Below are 16521 nucleotides of genomic sequence, written 5' to 3'. Positions count from 1 at the left end.
TGCATTGATAGGTTGAAAACTCTAGGAACAAGTTATTGGGCACACTATGGGGGCAAGAAGCCAAAGGATTTGAATGAGAGCCAACAGTATTTTTTTTGCTTTTGTTTACTTATTTTGCACTATGGACTTTATTTTGCTCAAACAACTACGTAATACAGCAATATTTTACCCGTTTGTACGGCATCACTCACCCCTACATCTGCCATGATAGAAGTTGAGTGTGTGTAAGTGTACCTAATTTTATGGCTGGTATATGTAGGATGTTGCTTGAGTGTTCAAGTCTTCTGTTTCTGCCTGTGTATGTTACAAGGGCACAGTGAGGGAAATGTTTACAGTTAAGCACGACAATTATAGGCAGCTGCCACATTGAGAAGAGTCCACACTGTCCCGTGGGAATCCATCATGGTTGGTTGAACAGTCTTGCCAGCATACGAGCCCACAAGTGTGGAGGTCAACGCTACACATGATGCAGAGAGACACTAATGCATCTGTGCATTACAAATGAATAGTAGGGATGCATTATTGATGTGAACATCTGACCATGCAGTCCATTTTTTTGTGTTAGTGTACATTTTTAAAGCATTTCCAAACTTTCAGTTGGAGAAATAAACCAGAAAAATGCATTCACTTCTTTTATTCATAAGATGGGATTTTTTGTTTACATCTTATGCACAGCAGATACGAAGACAAACTTGTTTCTAAACCACAAACTAAATTCCTCACTCGAATCCTGCATCCCCATTTCAAAATGGCACCCAAAAAGCAACCCTTTACGTTTGTAGTCCAGTTTCACATTCTGAAAGATCGTTTTACAGCAATCTCATTTTAGCAGAATGGCACACGCCACGTTCTGAATATTTTGACAGACACCCACTTCCCATTTAAACAAATTGCACTTTTCTTCCTCTAAAACTATTTAAACAGGATTATAGGATCAAAACTTAACACCAAAATACAACAGACGACTAAACATCCAACTTATACATGTTCATTTAGTTGCACAAAAATGCATAAATATACAACATTACGCAAAAAGTACAAAAATACTTGTACTTTATTTTGCTGAAATAATGACACTGATGAGAGCGTAGGGACTGGGGTCGTCATGAACGTGGGGATGCCTACACAAGGTCCATGCGAGACAACGCTTTGACAGGAGGTAAGACCAAGGAGCTACAGGGGAAAAACAAAACATTTCGCTGTCTAGACCAAAAAAGGAAAGAGGCAACACAAACACTAACAAAAAAACAAAACAAAAACAGGATAAACAGAACTCTGTTCTAAATTCATGCCAGAAAGACTTAACATGCAACGACTCACGCATCTAAACCTTCCGGGCCAGTGGTAAGCCACAGAGACTAGCTTTACAATAACTTCAAGGTGTTCATTTTCCTCATAAACGATGGTCCATGGAGCTTTGACAAGTCTAACACAAGTTTCTATCAAGTGCTGAGATGGTACCACAATAGTAGCACATGGGTGATTGTCGACAGCAAAGATGGTTTAACTCCCCCCCCCCCCCCCCCAGACACAATTGGGAGGAGATATAAATACTGTTTCTAATGCACATTTGTCCATTAAATAAACCTGATTAAATTAATAGCTTGGCAAACCTCACTTCAACTGGACAAAGGTGTGGTTTCCAGAGGCCTGTAGAAAACAGGGAAACATTGTTATTCCAATGACTGGAGTAAAACAAGACAAGATAAAAGATACACTACTCAAAAAAGGTAGGGATGTTGAGCTTTCTGATGAAATTTCAGGATGAACCGACTAACTTCATTTGATCTGTAAGCTATAGAATGCGCATGTCCAACTGTTCATTGTTTCACTACTTTTTGCACAACTTGCTGTTCAAAGAACTGAATATAAAATTCACAAGTGAGCAATTTACTTTCCGTCATGCTGTTCGAGACTAAGACGACACCTAATTGATCAAGATTACTTCACCTTTACCAAGCTTCAAAACAGAATGTTCTCAAAAGTGGCCACTGAGCTTAGCGTGTCAGATACAGAGACTGGAGGAGGGAGCATACTGTACACATTTGTGAAAATTCTAAAAATTGTATATTCCGCTCCTTGTGCAAGTTGTGCAAAAAGTACTGAAACACTTAACAGTTGGACACGTGTATTCAAAAGTTGAATGGTTCTCAACTGGTTTCTCATATTTAAAAAAAAAAAAAAAAAAGGGACTAACACAATGTGAGCTGCACTGCCGAGACGCTGTCTCTTTATGCTCTTCTCCAGCAAATATCTGCAGCTGTGTGTCGGAAGGACAGCACGTTAAGTCTCCAACTCAAACTTGACAAACTCGCCAATGCCAATGCACCTCGCGGCAGTGTAGCAAGCGAACAGCACAGACAAGAATGTGAGGTGCATTCACAGACATTGTCTCATTACATTATTCTGCGCCCCCACCCCACTGACAACTGCTCCAAAATGCACTTCTGGGTCCTAACCAAGAGTTGAGAACCATTGGTTTAGTAGGGTCAAATTAAGCTCACCTGTCCAGCATTGACTTTCCGATACCGGAAGCTGCTCTTCCCTCAAACTAATTGTCACGTTACATCTTGCGTAATGTCAACATTGGGCTACTGGGAGCATTTCACAAAAACACTTTCTGCAAAATAAGACAAACCCTGCAATATGAAGTAAGTTCTAGAAAAAGTGCCCTATAATCTTTTAAACATTTTGTCGCAACAAAACATTTGAAAAAAAAAAAATATGACCAATTAAAGGGAGACGTCTTACTCCCATCACATAACCAGCACTTTTATTGTGAAGTGACGCTACTGAGACCCTTTTGTTAGACAGGGCAGCGTTTGTCAAGGCCGGAATGTGTCGTTTTGCCTTTGCGCACGATGGCTGTTGTGACTGATTGGCGTGACAGCTACGTGCTAATAAAAAGGTGCCTTGAATCTTCATGGCTGTCGTCCTTTTGTCATGCTTATCTTGCACAACGGCAGCGGCCATCTTAAGACTCAATTACACATTTACAATTCAAAGACGAAACTTGGAAATGATTTCAGGTCACGGGAGCAAGCTTGTTGCTATGGCGCATCTCACTGGTGCACAGATAAACATACTGATATGAACAGATCTAATTTTTCTGCCAATGTCAGCACTATGACTAGGGATGTCCCCATCCCTAGTCAGTGCATTTTACCTTCATCCTGAAATGTCACCCGAAAGAACAATATTCCTAAGTTTATTACATGTGTTAAACTTTCGACCTTTGTCTACAGCTTAACCCTGCTCTAATTTGTTCCTGATGGCATCTACACGGTCAATTGGTCACAAATATTTTCATTTTTAGGTTTTAAATTATAAAAAGACATACACATGGGAAAAATTGTTTTGAGAGAAACCAAAAGGCTCAGCTCAAGTCCCAGCTTGTGTACTATAAGAAAAGAATAAAAATGTAAAGCTTTCAAGACAAATTCTCCAAAAGTTGCATTAATACCAAGCTCAGTCTTCGCCCTCATTCAGAATTGTATCGACACATTTTGCAGTTCCAGTGTGCACCAGATCAAGTTAGCAATGACCGGAAGGTGGATAGTGTTAGGGAAGTCTAAACACTCATTGGACCAAAAGGTTACTCACTAAATATCTAACAAAACTGCCGGGACTTCCATCCGGGCTGGGAAGTCTCAGAAGGAGTAGGGTACCAGCGCATCTAAAGAAACACAAACATAGTCATGACCAAAATGAGGCTTGGTGCTTAAAACAGTTAATTCTGGGGATTTTGTCCATAATTATTTACATATCTACTTTGACCTTTTGCACTAATGAACAGGCACGGAAATGTGAAGATAAACATTTCCACCCAGTACCTTTCCAAAGCCGTGACAGAATGAGGTCTCTTTTTTCCTTCCACAAAAAGGCAGAAGCTGTGACATAACCAGACAACTTCATATACCCGAAAAGGTTAGCAGCCATTTGGCCACTCAAGTCTCATAGCAGGGAATTGGTGCAAACACTTGAGGAATTTCTCAGATTCTAATTAAAAAGCCCCTCACCCCCCCTACACACACTTGGCTACATTAGGTCAGGAGTATTTCTCCAAGCAAATACCTTGCATTCCTGTGCCACAAGTTCCAGGCAAAAAGGCCCATGTCACAATGCTTGGTGATGTAGCATTCTTGTGCTCTTACAATGAAGAGTTCACACAATGAACTTGAAATGACCCAAAGAGGTGATTTCCATTTCCATTGTTAACTAAATGTCTGCCTATGACTGTATTTCTAAAGCATTTACAAAGCTCTCCTTACAGTTGATAGGTTGTGTTCTTTGAAACTGACTTGTAGATAGAGTACACTCAGCACAAATCATTTCAAGTGTTACGCATTCCCATAATTTGGTTTAAAAAAACAAATTTTGGCCCATAACTCACGAGAACTATAGCACACGCCCCCCGAAGAATACGAATAAGAATGCAATGTGTGAAGCTTATTCTAAAAATAGTCTGAATAAGAAACTGAACATGCAGTATATTCAATAAATCAAAAAGTTGGACAACTACAGGGATAAAAGGTTTTTTTTATTACGGTTGCATTTCATTCTTGTATATAATTTTACTTATTTTATGACCATGTGTTCTGTGTACATTTAGGGATAATTTCCGTCACTTTTATTGCAAATGTTGAACGTCAACGTCAAGCTAGTGGACGTTGGTGGGGGGCTGTGTGTCAGACATTTTTATGGCCGTATCAATTACTGGGGGAATCTACTGTTTACTGTAGTGTACAGCTTGATAGAACAGTGAATGTATTTAAAAAAGAAAGAAACATGTAAGATAGAAGATACACACACCGGTTGGTCCCTCACCTGGGCGTGGAGGGCTGCGGCAGCGGCTGCCGCCGCCGGGTAAGTGAAGGCCGCATGAGGGAGGCCGGGGGTCAGCTCGGTTGTGTAGAGTGGATAAGGGGTCCACGCATCCGGAGAGGCCGGGATCAGTGCTGCCCCTGTCAGGTCATCTGGGAATTACAGGGCATGTGGAAAGAAAGCTGACTCGCCTATCTTTGATTGGCATTTGTAACGAACCGCGAAAAATAAGTTTCAGGTACAAACATTCAATCAGTAAGTAATCTTATTGACATGAAATGGACTTAATGTAACTGACCACATTATAACCCTCAACATGTGAATGTCTACTACAAGGTGCCAGGAGAAAGTTAATTACCCTCTGGAAGGAAGCAAAGTGGCTGAAGAATCGAGATGATGCATGCATGTGCGGGGTGGGTTAGATTTTTGTTAGATACCCTTTAACCTCAGTAATTCCATAACATACAGGATGGATTTATTCTGGCACTGTCCAAGTGAGGGTGAATGAGAGAGAGCCTAGAGTGGTGCAGCCGTACAACTTACATGGGTCCCGTGCAATGAAGTGTGCTCCTAGAGCGGGGTGGATATTTGTGGGGTTCGGTGTGGCCATCAGCTTACTCTTTGCCATCTTCGTGTTGGCTTTAGCAAACTCTAAGCGCAGGGTCTGGGGGCTTTCGGGGTCAAAACGGATGCCCTGAGGGAGAGACGGAGGGGTGGGGGACATTGAATCGTAAGGGAGGTGGGCTACGTTTGAGGGGCTGTACTTAGTCTCGCACCGTCTCCTTTCCTATAGCCATGTTTCAATACTCGGGATGTATCCTTTGAGCCGTTCTGTCCTGTGGACCGGAAGAATACACCCACTTCCTCCCGCAAAACAGTTCAGGACTTCAGAAAAAGAAAAAGCAAAAAAGGATACAAGACTCAAGTATTTCAACATAGTTACATCTCTTTTCCCTCACAATAAGCCCATGCGACAGGAGTTCATCCTACCGCAACGAGCCAGGAGGAGAGCGAGACGAGGAAAAGGGCCGATGACAAGACTTGAGTGGCATTTTTTGGGTGGTTTTACCTTGCTTGTGTTCTTGTGCCCTAAGCGCTGTGCCCACATGCAAGTGAGAAGTATTTGAGTGTGTGTGTTTGTGTGTGCTGCTGGTGTGCCTAAGAAGTGATGCTCATAAGGAAGTCTAGGCTATAAGAGTGTGTTAGGCCTACTGGTGAAAAAATAAGGTTACACTACTGAAGATGTGTCCAAAGAACACTAAAAAAACGTGGCTATAGCACAAGTATCATAGTAAAGCAGTGATATGCAAAATGAGGAAAGCTACACCAGACTAGAAATGGATGTGTATCAAGGTCAAAGTAAACTACCGTAATGCTACAGGATTGTCGTCTCTTTCCAAAAAAGTCCCTGCCATTGAATTATGAGAAGACAGAAAGAGTTGACTTGGTGGTAATTGACGGGAGGGAGGATTTTTCAGAGAACATTCCCAATGTTTTTATATCTATGTTAAAACAAGAGCACAATTTTAAAAGGGGATGGCAAAACATGTGCATTCATCAGAAATAAATGCTTACATTTAGAGCATTTTTTGCAGCTTCAGCTCCAGATCGGCTGTCAAAGGTTACAAACCCAACAGGCTGGAAGACAAAAGGAAAAAAAAAAAACCCGACAGTCAACCACACAGCTGAAGAAAAAAATAAAAATCAAAACATACAAGAAATCACCATTAAAAATGATGCATCCTCCACTGGCATCACACGCACATTCTAACCAATGTTTCAGCAACAGTTTCTAGTTTGGACGGGAGAATCTCACCTGTTTTGATGTTAACTTAATCAGTGACCCTTCATAACCCTGCGGAGAAGAAAGACAGCCAATTATCCACCGTGTAGTCACATGCAGGAAGTCAGGCATAAACTCCTCTCGGCATCAGCTGGAGATCAGTCGGCAGCCAGCATGACGCCTGTTGCATTTCTTATGCTAAAATTAAGTCAAACGTTTTACCTCACCAAAGCTACTGTGTGCTGTATTTATCGCAGTGTCTTAACTGAGATCTAGCAGATTATGGACCAAATTTATGTACAAATAAAATGCGGGTTTTAATTAAGGATGAACAAATACTTAAAAATCTATTAGTAGGCAAACGCACAGCTACATCAAACGCTCCAAATACAAAAATTATCCTAAATCAAACCCAAATAAACACTTGCAATGGGAAAAAGCTGCACTCACGAAAGGTGCAGGATCAAAATCAAATGCAAAGAAAGTTGCAAATGCCCAAAAGACGAACCTCAAACTGCATAAGAGAAATGCTGCAATTTCATGGAACAAAAACGTTAGCCAGGCTACCACATGTGCCAGACTTGAGGGACACTTGCGCATTAAATCTTTAGACTTAATATGTACTATTTTACAGTATTTGAGCAACCAAAGTTTGCATCCAAGTGTTTAACAAAACGAACATATACATGTTATTCTGCCAACTTTGCTCTGGGGATCCTGCTGATGTCTTTCAAGACTGATGTGCCTCAGGTCTGGAGCCCCTGGTAGCCTGGCTAACTCTCGTTTTGTTCTGTGAATTTGCAGCATTTGCTGTCATGCATGTGTTTTATGGTGTTTGTGCTTTCGGATCATTTGTGTTAGGAGTGTTAGGACGTTGCTGAGTGTGTCACACAAAAAAAGCTCTCCTCACAACGTTCCTGCCAGGTAGCGAGCGTACAGCAACAGGTCAGCATGAGTAACAAAACATTTCAGGCCTTTTTTTTTTTATACAATGTCTGAACGCTCCAATATTTCCCTCCACGGTGGGCGAGTTAGGTCGCATGCACGGTTGGTTGGTCAGTGGCGAGGGCTACTCATTTACACATTCCACAGGGTCATCCATGTGCAAGGGATACCACTTCCAATTTGGTTAGTTAGGACACAAGTGGGATGGGTGTTTATAAAGCTTAGAGTCCACAGCCATGGATGAACAATGATGTGGCCTCATTTCCATATGCAAATATTTGAACTCATTAACGAAGATTGTTTGATTTCAGCTACAATGTTCAAAAAGGGGCTTGATTCATTCTTTGTGGGAGACTAGAAACTGGAAAAGAATGCACAATTGGTGCTGAAATTAAACAGGCCCAAAATGTTTGCCATGTACTGCAAGTGATAAGCACAGAAACTGTTGATACACTTGCACCACGAAGCTACATTGGCTTTTAAGGATGGGGAAACTGCAAGTTCTTCACCACACTTTTCCACAGCACACACATTTTCCCTTATAAATCCTACAATGCTGTAACATACCTTAAATGGCCTGAAGAGAAGGTACAGCTCCCGTGGTTTGATATCGACTGGGAGGCCACTGACGAACAGCGTTCGTACCTGAAAACAGTTTACTCTGTTAATTTTCCCCATAAATGTCAATTTTTAACACCTTTATTTTTTTATTTCACCACCGCCTAAAGTGGCATCTTAATTTACACGTTGATTAACCCCATTTTTTTGGATTACCCACTAAAGAAAATATGCACAGAAAAATGGGACTTTTCCCACGCTATTCTTATTGTAATTTTGTGACCTTTGAACTAGGTGACAGCGAAAACATAACAGTAGCAACACAACTTCATATACAAATGAAAACATTTTGTGTTAACATTTGGTTGCTTCTCTACTCTTTGCTCCATTTATATATGGTGATGTCTGGCAGCTGTGTCCAGTAAAATACCATAAATTCCGGTGTACAAGCCAAACTTTACTTCAGAACTAATAGTTTAAATATTGTGCCGCTCACAAGTCAGGAAAAGATAGCTCGCTCTTTGGCAGGAGCCAATCATTGCAGTCACAACAAGCTTGTCAACCCATTGGTGGTCATATAAAAAAACAGTGACTCACTGTCATTTTATAAGCACCAAACTCATCACACAGCAACTGAACACTCAAAAAGGTATAATATACAAACATGTACCAACATGAGTTCAAAATGGAAAAACACAGTTCTCATAATGCATTGTGTCTGAGCAACGCATACATAGGGCACTGCAGTGACGTCATGCTCACTCTGGGAGGGTTCCTCTGGTGGGCAGAGGCAGCATTGCAGTGCCATCCATCTATGTTCTATGCTGCTTGTCCTCCAATAAAATGCTTTGATCACACCAAATGCATTATGGGAAAACTTGTTTATTTTAAACTCGTATTGATACATGCTTGTATATTAGGTATACCTTTTGGGTGTTCATTTGCTGTGTGATGAATTTAGTTTGCTTTGAAAGATGACACCGTGAGTCAGACTGTTATATGACCTCGAGCGATTTCCAATGAGTTGACAAGCTTGTGAGTTTTTTTTTTTTTTTTTCTTCATAGCTCATGATTGGCTCCTATCAACTAAAGAACTGCCTGGTCCTCACGGACTCGTGCACGCCAAATTATGCCATTTGACATGGACACGTGCGGCTTATATGTACAAATTTGTTTTTTCCCTTTAAATTTAGTGGGTGCGGCTTATACACCAGAATTTACTGTACTTGGTAAGTTCCACCCTAATTAGCTACAGTTAGAAACTGCGGCTAAAACACGCACATGTTCACAAGTTGGTCATCCATAAACCCTAAAAAGAAAAATGAGCAAAGAAAAACAAGATGACTCTCATCCTGCTGGGGACCCCTGGTTGTGCATGACTTGCTCAGTGAGGGCCAATACTGTGTGCAGCCCGGTACGGCCGTGGAAACAAACAGAGCAGGCCGGGACCCATTAGTTCTCAGCTGGTGGGGAGGCCGTGGCTACAATGGGGCTGCCAGAGGAACAGCGCTGGACAAGAGTGCACAGCGTGACACCATTTCCTTCCTCTGACCCACAGCCCCCACCCTGCCGCCAGTCAGCCTTTTTTCCTGGTGTAAAACTCAACATGAAGAAAGTCTCCCTTCTTAACTAGGGAGAAGGACGCGATATTGAACAACTCAACTGGCGGATGATAGTGGTTTTCAAAGATTGATTTACAAAAGCAGCTTACTTTTTATTCTCTCATTTCAGGCGTGACGCTTGAGCTTTAGTCTTGAGGAAATTAGGCTGAGGAGGCGAGCGAGTATACAACCTTTGATGGAGATAATGAACAAAGGAGCAACAAAAGAGTGCAGTGTCCCCCTCCTGTGTCTTCTTAAGGAGTCAGTCAAGAAAACTTTGCTGGCCACAAAGACAAATCATGGCAGCTGCAAACGGGCAACATGCTCACTCTTAAAGCAACATGAAAAATAACACATTTTTAAAAACAGTTATCTTTAAAAACAAACCAAAAACATTTTCAGACTGAAGTTCTTGACAAAGTTGGGAAACACTTATTTTAAAATCATATAAGTGGCTAGAAATATGCTTCATACCAGGGTGTTTTTCCAGGGAGGAACGCATACAGAAAAATAAAAAGGATGCGGGGCCACTTTGATACACTGAAGATGCTAAAATCAGTCCAATGTAAACCAGCAAATTAGTGTAATTAATATCTAATAAAATCTTAATTTTTCAGAATATGCTGCAGGGCAATAAAAAAAAAAAAAAAAAAAAAAAAGAGCTCCCGTCAAGAAAGGGCCCCCAGGCCGCACCTTGGACAACACTGTTCTTTAGAAATGTCAACTTTTTAAAAACAAAAAAACCATGGATGTAATTGCTGAAAACATCATATTTTAATGTACGTTATGTTTGTTTCAGGCATGCTTAAGTTACATTAAGGAACATCACTGTTACATTGGCCCAATTCAACATGTCTGAAAAGTAGGAAGAAGCGGAGCTTATTTAAATCCTATACACCTACTCTATATTACTGATAATTATCAAAGATTTTACATGTTGACACTTGCAATATTTCACTTGCTTACATTTTGTCATCTACATTTTGCTCTCGTTCTGTGTAAGAAAGGTGTGTGTTAAAATAGATCAAAAGCAAAAAGGAGTTAAAATAATGACAAACCTTGCGCAAAAAATAAGAAAAAAAATTCAAATCTAATACAAAAAAAGGTCATTCATTTCTGTATATACAGTAAATGAAGCATTTAACTTGTAGATTTTGTAGTTGGCATTCCAACTATCTTGAATTTTGCTTTGCATTGTATGAGGGACTATAAATATTGTGTACCAAAGGTGTCCAAACTTTTTCAACTGAGGGCCGCATCCAGAACAATTTAAGGATTTGGGAGGCCATTTTGATGCATTTTGTACATTAAAAAGATGCTAAAATCTATATGTCAAGCTACCAACAGAGCATCCACATTTAGCTTTCATAAAAAAGTTCATTCTTTTTTTATGCCGCTTAACCATCAGGGTTGCTGGAGCCTATGCCAGGTGACTTTGGGCGAGAGGCAGGGTACACCCTGGACTGGTCGCCAGCCAATCGCAGGACACATTTAGACAAAAAAAAAAACAAAAAAACACAACCTTTCACACATTCACACCAATAGACAATTTAGAGTCGTCAATTAACCCAACATGCATATTTTTGGAATGCGGTAGGAAGCTGGAATACCCGGAGAACGCATGCACGGGGAGGACATGCAAAGTCCAAACACAGATGTCCATCTTCCAGATGTCCTGACTGTGTGGCAACATGCTAATCACTGTAGGCCACAGTGCTGTATATTATTTGTGCTGAGGGGCAAACAAAAAAAGACCCCCGGGCCACACTTTGGTAATCCTGTTGTATACATAAGCATATAAAAAGGTAGCATTTCTTTCTTAAACTCCTTTAGGTAACAGTTTAACATTTTTAAAAGACATTTAAAAAATAAACTTAAATGTTTAAAGAGCCGTTTACTAAAATGGAATTGTACTCTTAAAGAATAAATGTATAAAAATATACTGAATGTGCGGATAGGGGGGAAAAAAAAGTTGAAGCTGACCTCCTCCTCCATGGAGACGTTGTTGTTGGGCTCCGCGTCCGTTTTGAGGCTCATGTTGAAGATGCTTCTATTGCTGCTGCTGCCGCGCGTGCTGGCCGGGTGAGAGTGCCCCAAAGTGGGCTGCGGCTGCGGTGACAGTCCGGTGAAGGTCGTTCAACTTGAGGTGGCGAAGTGAGGCAGTGAAGTTATTTTCAGAAGAGAATGGTGCTTCGATAGAGTAAATGTTCCCAAAAAGGGGAGGGAAAGGGGTGAGAGAAAAAGGAAACGCAGCTAAGGTGAGAAGGTGGATTTGTGCTCCGTGTGTGAGGGTGAAAGATGGGGGGAAAGAAGTGAAAGTAAAAAGCTGGAAACCTCTGCGATCACATCAATGCCCTCAGCTGTGGGACTGTGAGCAGGAGGAACAAGTTAACTTTTCTCCTCCTCCTCTTCATCTCCTCCCACTCCTCAATTAGGTCATCAATTATGTGGCAGTCCGCTGTGGACGTAATCAGGCTGGAGATCCGCCTCAGCTGTGCCAGGAAGACCCGGCCCTCCTCCGGCCTTACCTCACAGCCTCAAGTCGCGCACTTCCGTACTTACACTTAGCAAGTCAGTTAACGCACTTACACACTCAAAATGCTAACTGTAAATACTTACGCACTCACTCTGTCTTGCTTGTTTTTACCGTCGCCATCGCTTATTTTGTCATAAAGAAAAAACAATTAAAAGGACAATAATGAATCATCTATAAACAAATAGAAAAAAACACTGAATTTTAATAGAATTGAGATCAAATTTTTAGTGTAGTATTTTCATTTTCTCAACAAAAAAGGCATGTTTGTGTCTGATACCGTATATAATTAATAATATTATATCACAATTTCTTAGAACAGATTTATCAGCCAATTTATCACGTCATAGTTGTTACTTACCTAAATGAGGAATTCAGGACTTATTATTTATATACAAATGAAACTATAACTAATAATACAGCAATAATAACATCACACATATGCAGAAAATTACAGAATATATGTGTCATTTTATTATCTCCGTATATTCTTGAATATGTTATATCCTGGACAGGAAAATAAAATGATTTTTTTTTAATTATTTGATGAAATGATTCAATTAATTTGTCCCATTAGACTTATTGTTCATGAACTACAGTACACGGGCTGAGGTGTCAGTGCATTTGCACGGTAACAATGCTGCCGGTATGCGTTTTACAGTATGGATGGATGTGGGTGGAGAGCATTGCCTAAAAGTGAAGTGTGGAGACCCAGGACTTGGACGTGGACATGTTCCCAGCATGCATGTGTGTTTCCTCACAACAAGCAGCTCTCAAAGGCCAGACAGCTTCCTGACTTTGTATAGAAACACAATCAAACGTGCAGGATGAGGAGGGGGCTGCAGAAAGGCTCTACATAATGTTGCTGGCCCTCTGCAGTCATCTCAACTAAAAATAGGATAAGTAAGTCGTGTGTTTAATGTAGAAGGGTGCGTATATCCACTGCAGACAGATCAATTCAATCTCACCAGAGGAGAGGTGTGCACATTTTCTATCAACTCTTTAGTGCACTCAGTGCTGAATAAAAAACACTACTAATAATAGTCATTTGGTTCACATAAGACTTTGGGATACAACATCCCTACAAAAACTATTTTTGCTTCAACATTTTCTTAAATTGTCTATTATTTTACGTTTCACATAAAGGTCTGTACAATTTAATAACAAATAAATGTCAGCTCTGAACATAATATAAGATGAGCTATTACAGTGGTGTCCAAATTGTGGCTTGGGGGCCATTTGTAGCCTTTTATCAGACATCAGTATATTGTAAAAATAAAATGTATTATTTTTGAGACATATTATTAACCGTGCTGTCAAGAGTTTACAAAAATGAGACATTAGTTAATTATGATCTGTAATTAATTGGTCTAAATCATCTCTTTTTTTATGTCACCTAAAAATTGTTGAGAAAAGCCCTCACCTTGTGGTATTTCCTTTCAAATCTAAATAAAATAAAACATAATATAATGATATTATGCACAATATAGCTAATATAATCATAGCATACATAATATAGTATCCGTAATGTAGCAACACTGTTGGGCAAATCCTCTACCAAAATTGTAAGTTGATTTTTTTTTTTGCAGTCGTACAGTACATCTTGCTGTTTTTGGTCATCAGGGTAGTCCTGCACGGTGGCTTGTATGATGGGTCACTGGACGCAGTTTGTGGTCGCACACATGCTCGTATGTGGGGTGTTCTCCTCGAGTTTAGTTTGGCAAAACAGCTTTGTGTCTCACCACTAAATTGTTAACGTCTTTGCTGCTAATGGTAGCTGTGGATGCACTTGCGACTGGTTGCATTGTGTTGATGTGGTAGGCTAAACTTGAGCTGCGTCGGTGGTAAGCAAACTCCTTACAAAGAAGACACATCACTGGTCTGGGCGTTTTTGAAATGTAAATTTCCCATGTATTGGACTGACAACTCAGACATGCTATTCCATTTTCATGTCTCCTCTGCTCCTACTCCCGCTCCTCACCTTGCCCTCCCGACTACAAAGGGAGCCTATCAGCTTAGGTTAAACAAGCCCAGTGACAGCCAAATAATGTCCACTTCAGGGAATGACTGACCATTGTGTTCCAACCCCAACCGCTCAAGCACAAGAAGTCCAACGCATAAAAACTGATTTTTATAAAAAGGCAAAAAAAAAGCCAGAAACTGTAAAGTTGGAGATTAAAAATTTGATTAACGTGATGTAAAAATGCACTAAATATGACTGTAATTAATTAATTGCAATTAATGCACTGATTTGACACCCCTAATTATTAGATATCACACTAATTTGCTTTGTCAACAATAACATAAAGATTGTTTTTAGCATCTTTAATGTACAAAATTGGCCGCCACATCCCTTCATTTTGTTGTATGTTTTTTCACTTTTGTTGCTAGCGGTTTAGACATCAACGGTTGCGTGTTGAGTTATTTTGAGGGGACAGCAAGTTGACAGTGTTGTCCAAGCTGCACATGGACTTCTTTACACTGCATCAAAGTCTTGTTTCTTTAGTGTTGTCGCATGAAAGGATCGAAAATATTTGCAGAAATGTGAGTGGTGCAATCACTTTTATGAGATTGTTTAAATTTTTTAAAGTAATTTGCCCAACAATATCGGTCTCTAAAGTACTGCTAAAAGAAACATATTTAATGGCTGCCAAGGGCTTTTGCAGTACTGTATTTTTTTTAATTGATCATTTCTCTGACAATGTCAGTTCAAACTAAGCATTATGTCAGGTTTTCTCTAGAATGTGCTTTTCAGTGCACCTTTGTATTCTTTTCTATTTTTTTGTATATTATATACAGCAGGGATTCTCAAATGGTCTCATCCTCCAAATGATCAAAATATTTGTAGTTAAAAAAACCTCCAGACTATCAGACATCCATCCATCCATTCTATGCCGCTTCTCCTCTTTAGGGTCGCGGGGGGTATGCTGGAGCCTATCCCAGCTGACTTTGGGCGACAGGCGGGGTACACCCTGGACTGGTGACTATCAGACAATTACTGTACATTAAATATTTAAATGTAATTTTTGACTTGTTTTCCAAAACCACCCAGTATGGGTCTGCGATGCCCTTATGGGTCCCGACTACGGATGCTCCGATCAGGGTTTTATGCTGCCGATTCCGATACCAATCATCCATGAGTGAGATCGGCCCATACCAATCACATGGATTAACTGTACATTTCTCAATTTATTTACGATGACTGGTATTGGCCAGGGTCTTGGCGAAAAGGTAATGTTTGTTAACCAACAACACACAAATAGTGTTTGGAGGACAGGACATAATTAGGATAATGACAACAATAGACACTTTAGTACGTACTTTAGACAAGTTAGTACGTACCTGATGGACGTAATATCCACTTCACTTCACTTTGGGACAAAAACGAGCTCCAAACTAACCACATTGCTTGTTTGTTTTAAAACCAAAATGTCACTATGGTAAAAAGTCACATTTGGAGTACGAAGACGAGATGCTAGGCAGATAATTCTAGCTAGCTAGTTAGCTAACTAGTTAGTTGCGGTCGTGACCAGCGAGGCAAAGCTGGTAAAGAAAGATGCAAGAGAAGTCGAACACCAATACGTTTGTCAAGGGAGTGATCACACACACTGGCATCGATTGGCGTAGCCTGTGGCAAGCTGCCAAACAGAAACCATTGAGGTTTTACAGACTAGTGTTCATTCTCGCGGCAATACGGGACAATGTGCGTCCCTTGTCGACTCAATACGGATGTTGGGAACCCTGTGTGACTCAGCACACACGTACATTCATGTCATGTTTGTGTTGTCATGACATTAATTGTCATGTCGCTGCCGCACGATGATCTGTTTTTGTGATCAAAGGCATTTATCGGCATATGCCGATCACATGTTTTTTAACGGAAATTGTCCGATACTAATTGGTGATCGATCCATTGGAGCATCCCTAGTCCCGACCCACCATTTGATCAAAACTATTTGAGAAATAAGACATGAAAATGTAAGTTATGTCTCTGTGTACATGAGAAAACCCAGAGATGTCTTGCAGTCGGCAGCTGCTTGGTTGGAGAATGAGGGGGAGCACCATATATTACGCTCTGTTTGTCATTTCAACAACACTCGCAACGTATGAAAAATTAACTCTGCTGCAGCACAATCATGAATTTATTCAGGAAGTACAACTCGCACAGAAGTTTTCATGTGAAGCAAGGCCATCAAAGGACCGCCTATTTCAGTAACAAATAGATGAAGCTGCATGAACATCTTAGTGAAATATCATCGTCATTAGGTCAAACATTA

General features: G+C 40.4%; 1 protein-coding gene across 4 annotated transcripts; it reads right to left on the bottom strand.

Moving 5' to 3' along the window:
- Positions 1-619: 619 nt before the first annotated feature.
- On the bottom strand, positions 620-12159 carry rbpms2a (RNA binding protein, mRNA processing factor 2a). 4 transcript variants are annotated; one of them, XM_054771528.1, is made up of 8 exons: positions 11695-12158; positions 8120-8197; positions 6641-6679; positions 6400-6462; positions 5368-5518; positions 4813-4976; positions 3604-3676; positions 620-1650 (listed from the first exon to the last, which is right to left on the bottom strand). In XM_054771528.1, the coding sequence occupies exons 1-7, from the start codon at positions 11746-11748 to the stop codon at positions 3611-3613; spliced, it is 615 nt and encodes a 204-aa protein (XP_054627503.1). In that variant the 5' UTR covers positions 11749-12158; the 3' UTR covers positions 620-1650; positions 3604-3610. The 4 variants fall into 4 exon arrangements, with proteins under 4 accessions (XP_054627503.1, XP_054627504.1, XP_054627505.1 ...); XM_054771529.1 differs by having other exon boundaries at positions 4828-4976; positions 11695-12154; XM_054771530.1 differs by lacking the exon at positions 3604-3676 and having other exon boundaries at positions 11695-12159.
- Positions 12160-16521: the final 4362 nt, after the last annotated feature.

Source organism: Dunckerocampus dactyliophorus, chromosome 3, assembly GCF_027744805.1.
Source record: "Dunckerocampus dactyliophorus isolate RoL2022-P2 chromosome 3, RoL_Ddac_1.1, whole genome shotgun sequence".
Taxonomy (NCBI): domain Eukaryota; kingdom Metazoa; phylum Chordata; class Actinopteri; order Syngnathiformes; family Syngnathidae; genus Dunckerocampus; species Dunckerocampus dactyliophorus.
Note: the sequence above shows the minus strand (reverse complement) of the source record. Positions and strands in the feature narration are given on the sequence as shown.

What these genes read in the sequence shown, in the direction of transcription:
- rbpms2a (XM_054771528.1), bottom strand. Translation starts at nt 11,748, where the DNA reads ATGAGCCTCAAAACGGACGCGGAGCCCAACAACAACGTCTCCATGGAG. An exon ending in ACGTCTCCATGGAGGAGGAG is followed by an intron (nt 8,198 to 11,694) that starts GTCAGCTTCAAC and finishes AACTGTTTTCAG; the next exon opens with GTACGAACGCTGTTCGTCAG. An exon ending in CTGCAAAAAATGCTCTAAAT is followed by an intron (nt 5,519 to 6,399) that starts GTAAGCATTTAT and finishes TCTCTCCCTCAG; the next exon opens with GGCATCCGTTTTGACCCCGA.